This window comes from Artibeus jamaicensis, unplaced genomic scaffold (genome assembly GCF_021234435.1).
Source record: "Artibeus jamaicensis isolate MK-2021 breed Jamaican fruit bat unplaced genomic scaffold, CSHL_Jam_final contig_240, whole genome shotgun sequence".
Classification (NCBI taxonomy): domain Eukaryota; kingdom Metazoa; phylum Chordata; class Mammalia; order Chiroptera; family Phyllostomidae; genus Artibeus; species Artibeus jamaicensis.
Window position 1 is genome coordinate 4,245,320 of NW_026521506.1, and position 12,515 is coordinate 4,257,834.

Here is a 12,515-nt window from a genome sequence, read left to right on the forward strand (position 1 = left end):
TGCAAACCAGACAACTGCAGTTCAGTTCCCAGTTAGGGCACATGCCTGGGTTGCAGGCCAGTTCCCAGCAGGGAACGCACGAGAGGCAACCATACATTGATATTTCTCTCCCTCTCTCCTTCCCTTCTCCTCTAAAGATAAATAAATAGAAAAATCTTTAAAAAATGTTTTTTAAAAATTAAAGAATTTACACTTAATACTTAATTTTTGGTCTCTTTTTTCTTCTTGTTTCCATCCCTTTGTCTCTCCCATACATACATACTTGGGCACCAATAAGTGAGAATATACTAAATGGCCAAAGTTCAATTACTGGACTTTGCGTTTTCTTGCAGAAGTATAAAGTATATTGCCACAGTTATTACATTGCAGAATTCTTTTCAGTTCTAAGTATATAGTTTTGTACTGTGGCAATAAGGCATTTAACTCTCTTGAAATTCAATTTTTGTCTGTATAATTCAGATGAAAGAAGAAAATCTCAGTAATAAATTGAGTTTAGAGATAAATTCTTAGAATAGGATTTTAATGAACTATGCACAATCCAAACCTAATATACAAAATACTGCTTGATAAATTTTTACATGCCACCAAGATATTAAGCTTAATATTCTCTATTTTTTACAGTATTAATATATAATTTTTTGGTCATTTTTATTGTTAATCTATTACAGTTGTCTCAATTTCCCCCCGTTTTCCTCTGTCCATTCTACCACTCACTCCTATAGTCAATTCCCACACTGTTGTCCATGACTTAATACAATTTGTTCAGATTTTGGAGTTGATTTGGTCAATAAATAGCTTGCGTACCAACTTCTTACCAAGCTTCTAGAACTATGTTCTGGTCAACGCACTTGACCTGCCAGCTCACCTAATTAATAAATATCACCATACTTATCACTTTTATCATTTCTCTGTGTGTTGTAAAAGTTTTTGTAAACCTATATCTAGACAGGTGGTAGTAAAATAAGAGGCTGAAAAAAAAAGAGGTGAATCATAAAGTGAAGAAAAAAAGTAAATGTGGTTAATTCTGGAAAAGGTAAAACTAGTATTAAGATCTATTCTGTGTTGTAATAAGTATTTCTAGCAGTAGTTTTTCTTTAAATGTCATTTCCTGTTGACATTGACCCAAAATTTTGTTTTTGTTACCCCTTCCCAACAGATAACTTCTTCCAGTTACCTTCTGATTAATTTTATCAGTGTTTAAAACTCTTTTTAATGTTAAAGTTAAGACTTCCTTTAAAATTCCTGGTACAGTTTTGTTAAGCTCCTTGAGATATAACTTCAGCCTTAAGTTTATTAGGATACTATCAGGTTTGCCCAGTGAATAGTAAGGAGGTCAGTACTTGGTTATGTTTTTCTGCTTAAGCACCACATATATTGATGATAGTGCTTAAAAAGTGCCTTAGACTTTGTGATCTTCTAGGAGATGTATGAGATAGTCATCCCCTTGGTACCAGGTTTTTTCTTTATAGTAGGAAAAAAATGGTAGCAAGTTTATTATTTCATATTTCAGAATGTATACCATGTAGTATTGTGGTACAGTGTAAAGTGTAGGATTTTGAGTCAGAAAACCTGAGGTTGAGTCCTGACTGCATGCTTGGGTAGTGTAAGCATATAATATAAGTCATTTAAAGTTGCTGAAAATAAGAAAAGAATATTTTGGAAACTACCTTGCAGTTAGCAGAGCATGATGTAAATATTACTCATTGTTACAGAAATTACATTCCTCAGGTTTAAAGTCTTAGAAAAATACTATCCATTGACTTTTCTGAAGAGTTCCAAATAATTGGATTCTATTTCTGTGTTAAATGTGTAAGTTACTCGTGGCAGTTGGTGATAAGCTGTAACATATTGTTCCCCTTTTTTTAAACAGGCCTTCACTATTCTATGTGATATTTTGATGATCTTCAGCCATCAGATTATGTCAGGAGGGCGTGACATGTTGGAGCCATTAGTTTATACGCCTGATTCTTCATTGCAATCTGAGTTGCTCAGCTTTATTTTGGATCATGTCTTCATTGAGCAGGATGATGATAACAATAGTGCAGGTAATTTTATTGTCAGCTTTTTGTTAAACCTGTATATCTACCACGAAGCAAATTTAAGTAATGATGTAAAGTTTTGCACTACTATTTGATAGTTTATTCCTAAAACATGAAACAATTTTCAAGGATCATCAGAGACAGAGTAAAATAAATACTTGTTGAAAAGTATATTTTTATTTTATGTTTTTTTAATATTGGGAATCTTACATTGAAGACCTGACAGGATATGTACCTACCATTCACAGAAGAGGGGCTGTAAGTGGCTAAATAAACGTAAAAAAACCAAACCACTGACAACCCAGAGAAATGTAAATCCATGTAAGGTGGTTATATTTTTTTTTATAAAGTAATTCCATTTGTAAAATTCATCCAGAGGAAAACTCTTTACGTAGAAAACCTTCATCACAATTTTATTTTCAGCATCAAATAATTAGAAACAATCCTTTGGCAGTACATGGAGGCTGTAGTCTGTCCTCTTGATAACTGAATGTCAAGATCTCACATACTAGATCAGAGCAGAAATATGTGCAGTCTTAAAAAGATATAATGGTTCCTAGGCCAGCCTGAGTATGTGTACTTGGATAAAGCAAGTATGTATGAATAAGAGTTGGGGTAAGGTCATTTTTAGAAGGGATTGGAGAATTTCTGAGGTTGGCTATCCCTAGGAAATAAAGGAGCTTAGCCAACAGACCTTGAATATGTAGATCTTATTGACAAACTATCCTATTAGGGAAGTTGATGAATGTGTTAGGCAAGCCTAGCCTGACCTCACTGAACATCAATTCCTCTGACTCATTCCACTTATTCTGTTCCATGTTCACCAGCCAGTCTTCTGACAATTTATTTGACTTCACAAAAAATTTGTTTCTTGGAATAAATGGACTGGTCATTTACTAAGATGTTGAGTGTGATTACAGTTCTTATTTCACTTAAATGTTTTTTTCTTATATTTCAAATTATCCAAAATAAAGGTATTTTTATAGTGAGAAAATATAGATGGTTTAATGTTTGGAACTTTTCCCCCAGATGGTCAGCAGGAGGATGAAGCCAGTAAAATTGAAGCTCTGCACAAGAGGAGGAATTTACTTGCAGCATTTTGTAAGCTAATTGTATATACTGTTGTGGAGATGAATACAGCTGCAGATATCTTCAAGCAGTATATGAAGGTAAAGTTTGAAAAATGGGTAACAAGATATTTTTATAATGCTTGAAAGATAAGGTAACATTGACTTTTATGCTTGGTTGTCATTGAATTTTTACTTTTCTATTTTAAAGAAATCTTTTAAAATATTTAACATTTTTCAGTGGCATTTTCTCACATCTCTACTCTTCCATTATAATGGACATTTTTAGGTTTATTAATAAGTTCATTTGCATTTGGAATACTGGAAACAGCTTGTCTTACATTAACTGTCACTAGTAGACATTGTATTTGTGATTCAGTTTAAGATAGCGGATGATGTCCTTCCCCCTCCTGATGTAGCATTCAAAAGTAATGTTTTAGGAGTTAGGAGACCTAGATGGTACAGTTTTGGCTTGGTGACTATGCATCTTGTGGTTTGAGTAACTCAATACTTTGTGTCCTGCCTTCATCTGTTCCAGTGTGATAGCTAAGGTTGCTTTAGGACAGGGGTGTCAAACTCATTTTCACTGGGGGCCACATCAGCCTCGTGGTTGCCTTCAAAGGACCGAATGTCATTTTCGGACGGTATAAATGTAACTACTCCTTAACTAGGGGTAAGGAGTTCTGCATTCGGCTCTTGAAAGCAACCCTAAGGCTGATGTGACCCCGGTGAAAATGAGTTAGACACCCCTGCTTTAGGGGTTCAAAATCTGATTTGATTCTGAGTAGAGTATTCACGATTTTCATGAATACACATGAAATTTTTAAGTAGTAGTGAAAAGGATATTGTTAATTGTACTAATGGACTGTGACAAAATGTAGTAAGATAGTTTCTTTAATCCTTTCTCAAGTAAAATCTAATTATAAAAGTAAACCTTTAAGCCTTTGCTGTCACAAAATAAAATGCATAATAAACTTGTTGAATCTAGTTAATTCTATTTGGAATAATTTCCTACATGATAGAGCTCTAGCACCATTATAACATACTTTGGAAGTTATTTGGCATGATCATTGATTTTTTAAAACTAAGGTTTGCTTGTAAAGTCATTTTGCAAGTTTTGAACTTTCAAACTTTTTGGACTTCAGTATTCTGAAGTCAATTTTATTAGCCATAGGAGCATGGATATCCATCTCTTAACAGTTGTCATGTATGCATTTTGAAATAATCTTACATAAGAAAAAATTTCATGTGCGGTGTGTGATGTAAATGTCACCATAAGCTTTCTTTTAAATGATAACAAACTATTTGTATAAGCCAAATTAATAAAGTTTGAAATTATATATGAACTGTATGAGAGTAGCAATGGATAATTTGTGAAAGTAACTGACTATATTCATTGTCTTAATAGTTCATAAAGAACCTAAAAACTTTGTTTATATTCTTTATGTAATTTCTGAAAATCTACATAACCTAATTACTGTCTCATATCATACCTCTTTAACCTACTTAAAACCAAATATAGAGCTTAATGCGGTTAGATCATAACAGTCTGATATTTCTGAATTAAGTTAGAAATTGTGTGCTCAGAGATTATCTTAATGTTTCAGTAACATTCTTTAATGTCTTTGAATACATAATTTTAGTCAAATACATACTTTGCAACATGCTTACATGATTAACCTAAAATTAGCTCTATTGTCCAGTAGTTTTACAAGATAAAACTATTTGCTCTAATTTGTGCAAATTTCTTCTCTAGTATTATAATGACTATGGAGACATCATCAAAGAAACAATGAGTAAAACAAGACAAATAGACAAGATTCAATGTGCGAAGACCCTTATTCTCAGTTTGCAACAGGTAAGAAAGACATTAAGAGTACCAGCTTTAGGCTAACACAATTAACAATACAGTTTTCAAGTTAACAGTGACAAATATGGGTAAAGGATGCAACAGACAATTCATAAAAGTAGATACACAAAATATTCAGTCTTACTAGTAGACATTGTACAAATAAGATTCTTTTTGTTTTCAGATTGGCAAATTTGGCAAAACCTATAGCTGTCTAAGTTATGGAGGAAATTTGTACTATCATCAGTATATATCGGTACAAGCCTCCTGGTAGGCAGTTTGGCAATATATGTTAGAATTTATAATGTCTATGCCATTTAAGGCAGCAATTCTACTTTTAACAATTTATCCAAGATAGTAATAGGACAAGTTTGCAAAAATGAGTGTACAAGATTGTACATGGCAACATTGTTTGTAATAAGGAATTAGAAATAATCCAGATGTTCATCAGTAGGCTATTAGATGAGTATATTGTGTGATCCATCTCTATTATATAGCGCATAAAATTAGTTCTAAGTAGGTCTTTGTCATAAATATGTAAAGATTTCCACATTATACATAGTTTGAAAATAAAGTAAGATTACAGCATCCCTATAAAATTGTGCATATCTCTATGTCTATCTGGAAAAATAATCACTAAAATGTTAGCTGTAGTTAACTTGCTTTGGTAGGTTTCAGGTGAATTTTACTCTTTTCTTTGTATACTTTTATATTTATTTAAATGAGATTAGTTTTTTAAAATTATTAGTGTGATTTTATTTTATACATATATAACAGTTAGAAATCCACTAATGAAAAACTACTTTTAAGTGCCACAAAAATTAAAAATATGTTTGCAGTCTTATATTAGCCTCATCCTCACCTATTTTCTTTCTGTATAAGTCTTATAATCAAAATTCAATAGTCATTTTCACTTTGGCAGTGGCAAGGGAGGTTTCATTAGCTAAAAATCATTTGCTTAGTATACTTTTGTCTCTAGAGATTAAATGTGTGCAAAGCATAACCCACTTCAATTTGATAAACTTTCTTCTTGCTTTTTAGAAATCTAAGTATGAAATTTCTTAATTTTATTTGCATACTCTTTATTAAAATTAATAGTTTAAAACATTTTAAAGGTAGCATTTAAATAACTTGTTATAAAATAATAGCTGCTTGCTATAGAAAGTTTAGAAAATAGAGGAACTAGAAAAATGCAATTTATCCTTAATTTTTTACTCAGTAATGCTTTTAGATTTTGTAGCCTTCTTAGTCTTTTTTATGCCTATATGAAATCTTATTTTTTCAAAATTAAGTCATTGTGCATTCTATTTTGCAAGGTAGAACTTTTTATATTAATAATTTCTGAATATTTTCATGACATTAAATACATTACTTTCCCCTGCATTTAAAATGACTATATAGTATTCCATGTTATAGACTGACCATACATAACCTAACAAGATTTCTTCTTTTTTGATTTTGAGGTGGTTGTTGTTAGCTTTTTTTTAAACAATCTTTGCCATAATAAATAGTACTACAGCATTTTTGTATTTATGTATTGTGCACAAATAATATTCCTTTTGGATAAATTCCGATAATAAGAATTGCTTAGTCAAAGGACCTCAAAATTCTAAATTTGAACTACATTTTGCAAGATGGCTCTATAGAAAGGAAGGTTATATCAATTTATGTTCCCAACAGATCAGAGTGCTCATTGCACTGTATTTGTATCAGTGGTAGTGGCCATTAACTGTTTAAAGGCTTGGCAGTTTGGTAGTTGAAAAACTGCATATTGTTTTGCCTACTTTACAAAGGAAGATCTTGATGTGATTCATTATTTAAAGATAAATAGCAGAATATAGCTTTCTAATAATTTAGTGGGCTTTTTTTCCTTTAATATTTTTTACATGCTATCGGAATATCCAGTTAATCTAACAGTGTAGAATTCTGCCATGACTAACCTGAAGAGTATCTAATCTCAATAAGTGTTTCTAGTATGAATAGTTGAAGTGCTACAATTTTGGTCATTTGTATCATGTGTTTTAAAAATCCTTGTTGTTGTCCTGGGGTATAGATAACAATCTCAGAATTTAAAATGTGCATTGAAGGCTAAATAGATTTGTGACTTTTGCCATAAACAAAATAATACAGTTGTAAAAGTATCCAGCAAGTAGGCTGTCCTTAAAGTAAAACAGCAAATAAATCCTAATTATTTTTGTCTGCATCAAAGCTTTGGTCTACAAAACTTCATCTAGAAAAGCGGGCTGAGTTTCATCTTTGCAAGAAAGATGCAATATATTATCAATGATACAATAAAAGATAGTTCAAAAAAGTAAAAAAGAAATCAAACTCCTTGTTTTTGAATAAAATGCCATGCCTCATTTATGGATTGTATATTTAAGTAGAAAATAGGTTTTTTAAAGATGTTAATAATAGATAATTATCAAAAAATTTTAACATGCTTGCCTTCTTTTTTCCCCAAACAGCTTTTTAATGAAATGATACAGGAAAATGGCTATAATTTTGATAGATCATCCTCAACATTCAGTGGCATAAAAGAACTTGCTCGACGTTTTGCTTTAACTTTTGGACTCGATCAGTTGAAAACAAGAGAGGCCATTGCTATGCTACACAAGTAATCTCCAAATATTTTATTCAGCTCTCCTGCACTGTTTTTTAATCATGAAATTTTTTTGAATCTAGCTCTTCTCTTGTTTAGAATAATCAAATTCGGTTGATGCTTAATTATTTGTTTACAAATCTGTGGCATATCTTTCTTAAGAACCAGTTATAGTGCTATCTCTATTAACACATGAGTTGGGACTAAAGCTTCTTTCATAGAAAAAGTCTTTGCTTTAATTAAAACCATACAAAATCTTTATAAATTATGTGAAGAAAAGCAGCAATATTCTTCAGGTATTACAATATCTCTTAACAGCTTTTGTCATAATTTCACTTGAGATTTGATTCCATTATTTGAAGTTTTCTCTTTCTGGTTCTGTTCTCTATATTGTTTTGAGCCACAGCCTTCTTTCTGTCTGCATATTTTCTTTCCATTATAAAAATTGGAAATCATCTCAATTTATTTGAGGCATGTAATTTAGTGATCAATTATACATTTAAGTATGGGTGTATTTTAGACCTTTAACATTATCAGCACGAGGATATTAATACCCTTTACCTTTTAATTGGGAAAATCAAGAGGTTTGGACGCTTTCATTGAAAGCTCTGTTTTATTTGTATCTCTTTCACTCATCTCACTTACTTAGTTCTAACAGTGTTAAATGTCTCCCTACAGAAATGTTTTTGCTTTTTAAGTTAATCCCATACCTTCCCCTACTGTAATTTATTCTCTCCTTTTCACTTTGCTCTAAAAAGTCTTAAATTCCTCTTGGATGATACTTTTAGGTACTATTTAAAGACCATATATAGTAATTACTTTGACAAGTAATATATTATTTTCCCTTCATGTGATAGTCTTCATCCTTGCCTCACCACTTTCATCAGTATTATTTTTTACCTGGTTACATTTTTCATGAGAGTGTAATGTTGGGTGGTTGTCTTGATTAATAGAAGAATTTATTGTTAATTAAAATGGGCCCTGAGTAAAGTTTAATTTTTAAACTTTACTCTTAAATGGGTCATTACAAATAGCCTTTAATCATTATTTTTAAGTTACTCCTGTGTTATTATACTAGTTCTTCTTTGTCTTAAAAAATAGAGAAAATGTATTGATCATTATGTGAGAGCATTTGTTTTATTTTCTATGGATAAGAGAACCGAGGAAAGAATGTAGATGTACCAAACCACATTCTACCTAAGGGCTAGCTGGTGTGTTTGCGTGTCTGTGTGTGTTTTTTGTTTGCTTTGAAGAAAGTAAGTGTCATAAAATGTAAATATATTTACTTGTTCTCACATTATAGCCTCTTTGTTCTCTGTTTCCCAGATTAAGTGCATGGCAAAGAAAACATTTAGTAGTGGAATGAACTTACAGAGAGAAATTTTCTTTCTAAGTTATTATTTTGTATTATTGTCACTTACATATTTGTCTTTTTTTTCTTGCAGAGATGGCATAGAATTTGCTTTTAAAGAACCTAATCCACAAGGAGAGAGCCATCCACCTTTAAACTTGGCGTTTCTTGACATACTGAGTGAATTTTCCTCTAAACTACTTCGACAAGACAAAAGAACAGTGTATGTGTTAGAAATACTTAATTTTGGGGGAATTCTTAAAGATCAACAATTATATTTGATTTCTCTCCTCCTACACACTGACATTAGAATTATCTTAGTCTGCGTCCTGACTTGTGACTACACTGGGAAGTAAAATTCCCCCTTTTTATCTTTTTACTTTGACCACTAGTCCTGTCCTCAACAGATCACTTCAACAGGCTACTTTTCTGGTATAGTCTCCTAAAATGGTGACTTACATTCTAAGAGGGCCCAACAAATGGAATTAAATTTCAAAATATTCTCTTTCCATCCTGGCTTGTATGAAAGGGCAGAAGAAAATAACTGTTGGGGGGAGGGATGTAGACTTGAACAACAATAAAATAAAGATTCTTTAATAGCATCAAAAGGAAGAATTAATAACTTATAGATAACTGCTCCTGAAAGTCCACCAGTAGTTTACATTTCAAGATGATACAAATTTTATATGAAATTCTGATGCACGCAAAACAAATCTTTAGTGATAGAAATCCCAGTAGTGGTTACTTCTGGGGTTGGGGAGACTGAGTGGAAAAAGGACACAGGGTCATGGGAATTAAGTTTAAAAGGTGTATTGGTCACGTGGCTGCATTCACTTGCAAAACCCAGCCATACTCTCAATTTCTGTGCATTTTATTATATATAAATTTATTTTAGTCAAAAACTCCACTGACACTGTCAATAAGAGAAATATAATTTGAAACAATGAAAAACCATTCCTCATTTAGCAGATTAGATAGAATTAAGAAGCCTGAGAGTCCCAAATATTGCCAAGCATGTGGAAGAATAGAGACTTCATGCATTTCTGACAACAGCGTAAATTGGTGCAACACCACTTTGTGGAGGAGCTATTTGGCGTTGTCTAGTAAAGTTTAACCTACTTATGAACCAGTAATTCTGTTCATAGGTAGAGGCCCTAGGGAAACTCTTGCACATGTATATAAGAACTGTAAAGAATGGACTGTTGTATTGTTTGAGTAGGGAAAAGCTGAAAACAACACCTGTCAACCAGAAAGTGGCATCAGTAGGTTGATATGCAATGGAATACCATACAGCAGTCAAAATGGTTAGATTTTTTTTTTTAAGCAAACATAATTCTTTAATTTTATTAAATGCCCAGGCATTGTTCAGATTCCCAGTAGTCTCAGATGTCATAAATTACTTTTATTTTTATACCTTATTTAACTGAATTGGGATTTAAATAAGATTCACATGTTCTAATTGACTATTCTATTTTTGAAACCTTAAAAAAATTTGCTTTATTGAAGTATAGTTGACAAAATAGTAACATTTAAAGTATATAACATAGTTTTATATATGTATACATTGTGAAAGGATTCCCATAATCAAGTTAATGAATCATCTATCACCTCACGCATTTACCTTTTAAAATAACATTTAAGTTCTATGTTTCAGTTACAAAGTATTATATCTTATCAGCAGTGATCACCATGTTACACCAAGGTCCTCAGATCTTATTAATTTCTAAATATTTTTCCAACTTTATTGAGATATAAAGTCTAAGCTTAAGGTGTACAACAAGATTTGATACAGTTATATATTGGGAAATGATCATCGCTGTAACGTTAGCTGATGTCACCCTTCCAAAATGGTTCAAGTTTAAAAACACAAGGTTGATTGCAAAAAGCAAAGTATCAAGTGTGCACTGATGTTCACAGACAAATACGTATTAAAAATACAAAAATGTGCTCTGGTTGCATGGCTTAGTTGGTCGGAGTGTCATTCCATGAACCAAAGCATTGCTGGGTTCGTTCCTGCACAGGGCACGTGCATGGGTTGCAGGTCTGATCCTCAGTTGAGTTGAGTACAGAAGGCGGCTGGTTCCTGTTTCTCTTTCACATCAATGTCTGTCTGTCTGTCTCTCTCACACCCCCCTCCTCCCTCTTTTCCTCCCTCCTTCCCTCCCTCCCTCCCTTCCTCTCTCTTTAAAAATCAATGGAAGTCCTGGCTGGTGTGGCTCAGTGGATAGAGCGTGGGCTGTGAACCAAAGGGTCGGCAGTTTGATTCCCAGGCAGGGCATATGCCTGGGTTGTGGGCCCTGTTCCTGGTGGGGGCCACATGAGAGGCAACCACATACCGATGTTTCTCTCCCTCTCTCTCTCCTTCCCCCTTTCTCTAAAAATAAGTAAACAAAATCTTTAAAAAATTAAAATCATTGGAAACATGTTCTTAGGTGAGGATTTTAAAAAGTAGACGAATGTGTGGGAATGACAAATAGCAAATTCAGGTTAGTGTGAACTTCTGAGGCAGGGAAATAGCATCAGGGAGGCTACTTATCTGGAATGTTCTATTAAACTGTGTGGTCAGTGCACAGGTGTAAATCTCTCTACCAGTTAGTATATTTTGGTTCAAGCTTCGTATCTTTTTTTTTTTTCCTTTTAATCCTCACCCAAGGACATGTTCATTGATTTTTGGGATGGGAGGAGACAGTGATGTGAGAAGCATTGATCAGTTGCCATATGCCCCCCAACTGGGGGTCAACCTGCAACCTAGGTGTGTTCCTTGACCGGCAATTGAACCCACCACCTTTGGTGTACAGAATAATGCTCCAACCAACTCAGCTACTTGGCCAGGGCTCAAGCTCCATATCTTGTTGTGTACTGGTAACAGTTCTCAGACTGATGGCTACTTTACAGACCACACTTTGAGGAATGCTGTACTATTGTGTATAGCTGAAATAATATTGCAGTTAATAAGCAAATAACACTTAGTATGTTTTTAACCGATATTTTCTGTCCTCTTTCTTTAATGATGTACAAAACTGGTAATTTTGAATTAATTGCAACTAGGCATTTTTGTGACAGAAAGTAAGTATTTGAATTGCACTTTACAGTTAATTGACAAAAATTGTGTTCATTTATTTGAAGCATAATTTAGACAATAAAGCACTGAACTGTTATTGTCAGAAGCCTGGGATTTGAATTATGGTTATACTACTTTTTCATTTTTATGACCATGAATTATGTTATTTATCCTTTCTTTCCTCATCAATGTCAAATGGGAATGTCTCCCACACAGGGTTGTAAGCATTAAGTAAAGTACCCATGAGAAAAATTTCTAGCACATAGTAGTCACACAAATGTTAGATGAATTTTGATTGCTATATTACATATAAGCCATAGAATCTGTGTGATAGTTTGGATCCCAGGATAAATAGATGTCTGACTTCATCAGGCTGAAACTTTTTTTCAGGTAGGGACCAACCATATCTCATTCATCCTTATATCTACCTCCCATGCCTGGGGCATAGATTTAGAGTGAGAATCTTGAAAGACAAAATTGCTCATCTGTGTACTAATGAAGCTGAGATTGAGTAGTAAAGTAATAAGCACTCACCGACATAGCTAGGGG

At 33.0% G+C, this 12,515-nt stretch overlaps 1 protein-coding gene across 6 annotated transcripts in view; it reads left to right on the plus strand.

The window, feature by feature from the left end:
• The window catches only part of STAG2 (stromal antigen 2), a 136,717-nt gene that overhangs the window by 109,940 nt on the left and 14,262 nt on the right, over positions 1 to 12,515 (plus strand). For all 6 annotated transcript variants that reach the window (XM_037154117.2, XM_037154122.2, XM_037154120.2 and 3 more), the window contains exons 24-28: positions 1,871 to 2,045; positions 3,069 to 3,208; positions 4,863 to 4,964; positions 7,421 to 7,569; positions 9,000 to 9,128. In XM_037154117.2, coding sequence (XP_037010012.1) covers positions 1,871 to 2,045; positions 3,069 to 3,208; positions 4,863 to 4,964; positions 7,421 to 7,569; positions 9,000 to 9,128 — 695 coding nt within the window. The remainder of the gene's footprint in view (positions 1 to 1,870; positions 2,046 to 3,068; positions 3,209 to 4,862; positions 4,965 to 7,420; positions 7,570 to 8,999; positions 9,129 to 12,515) is intronic.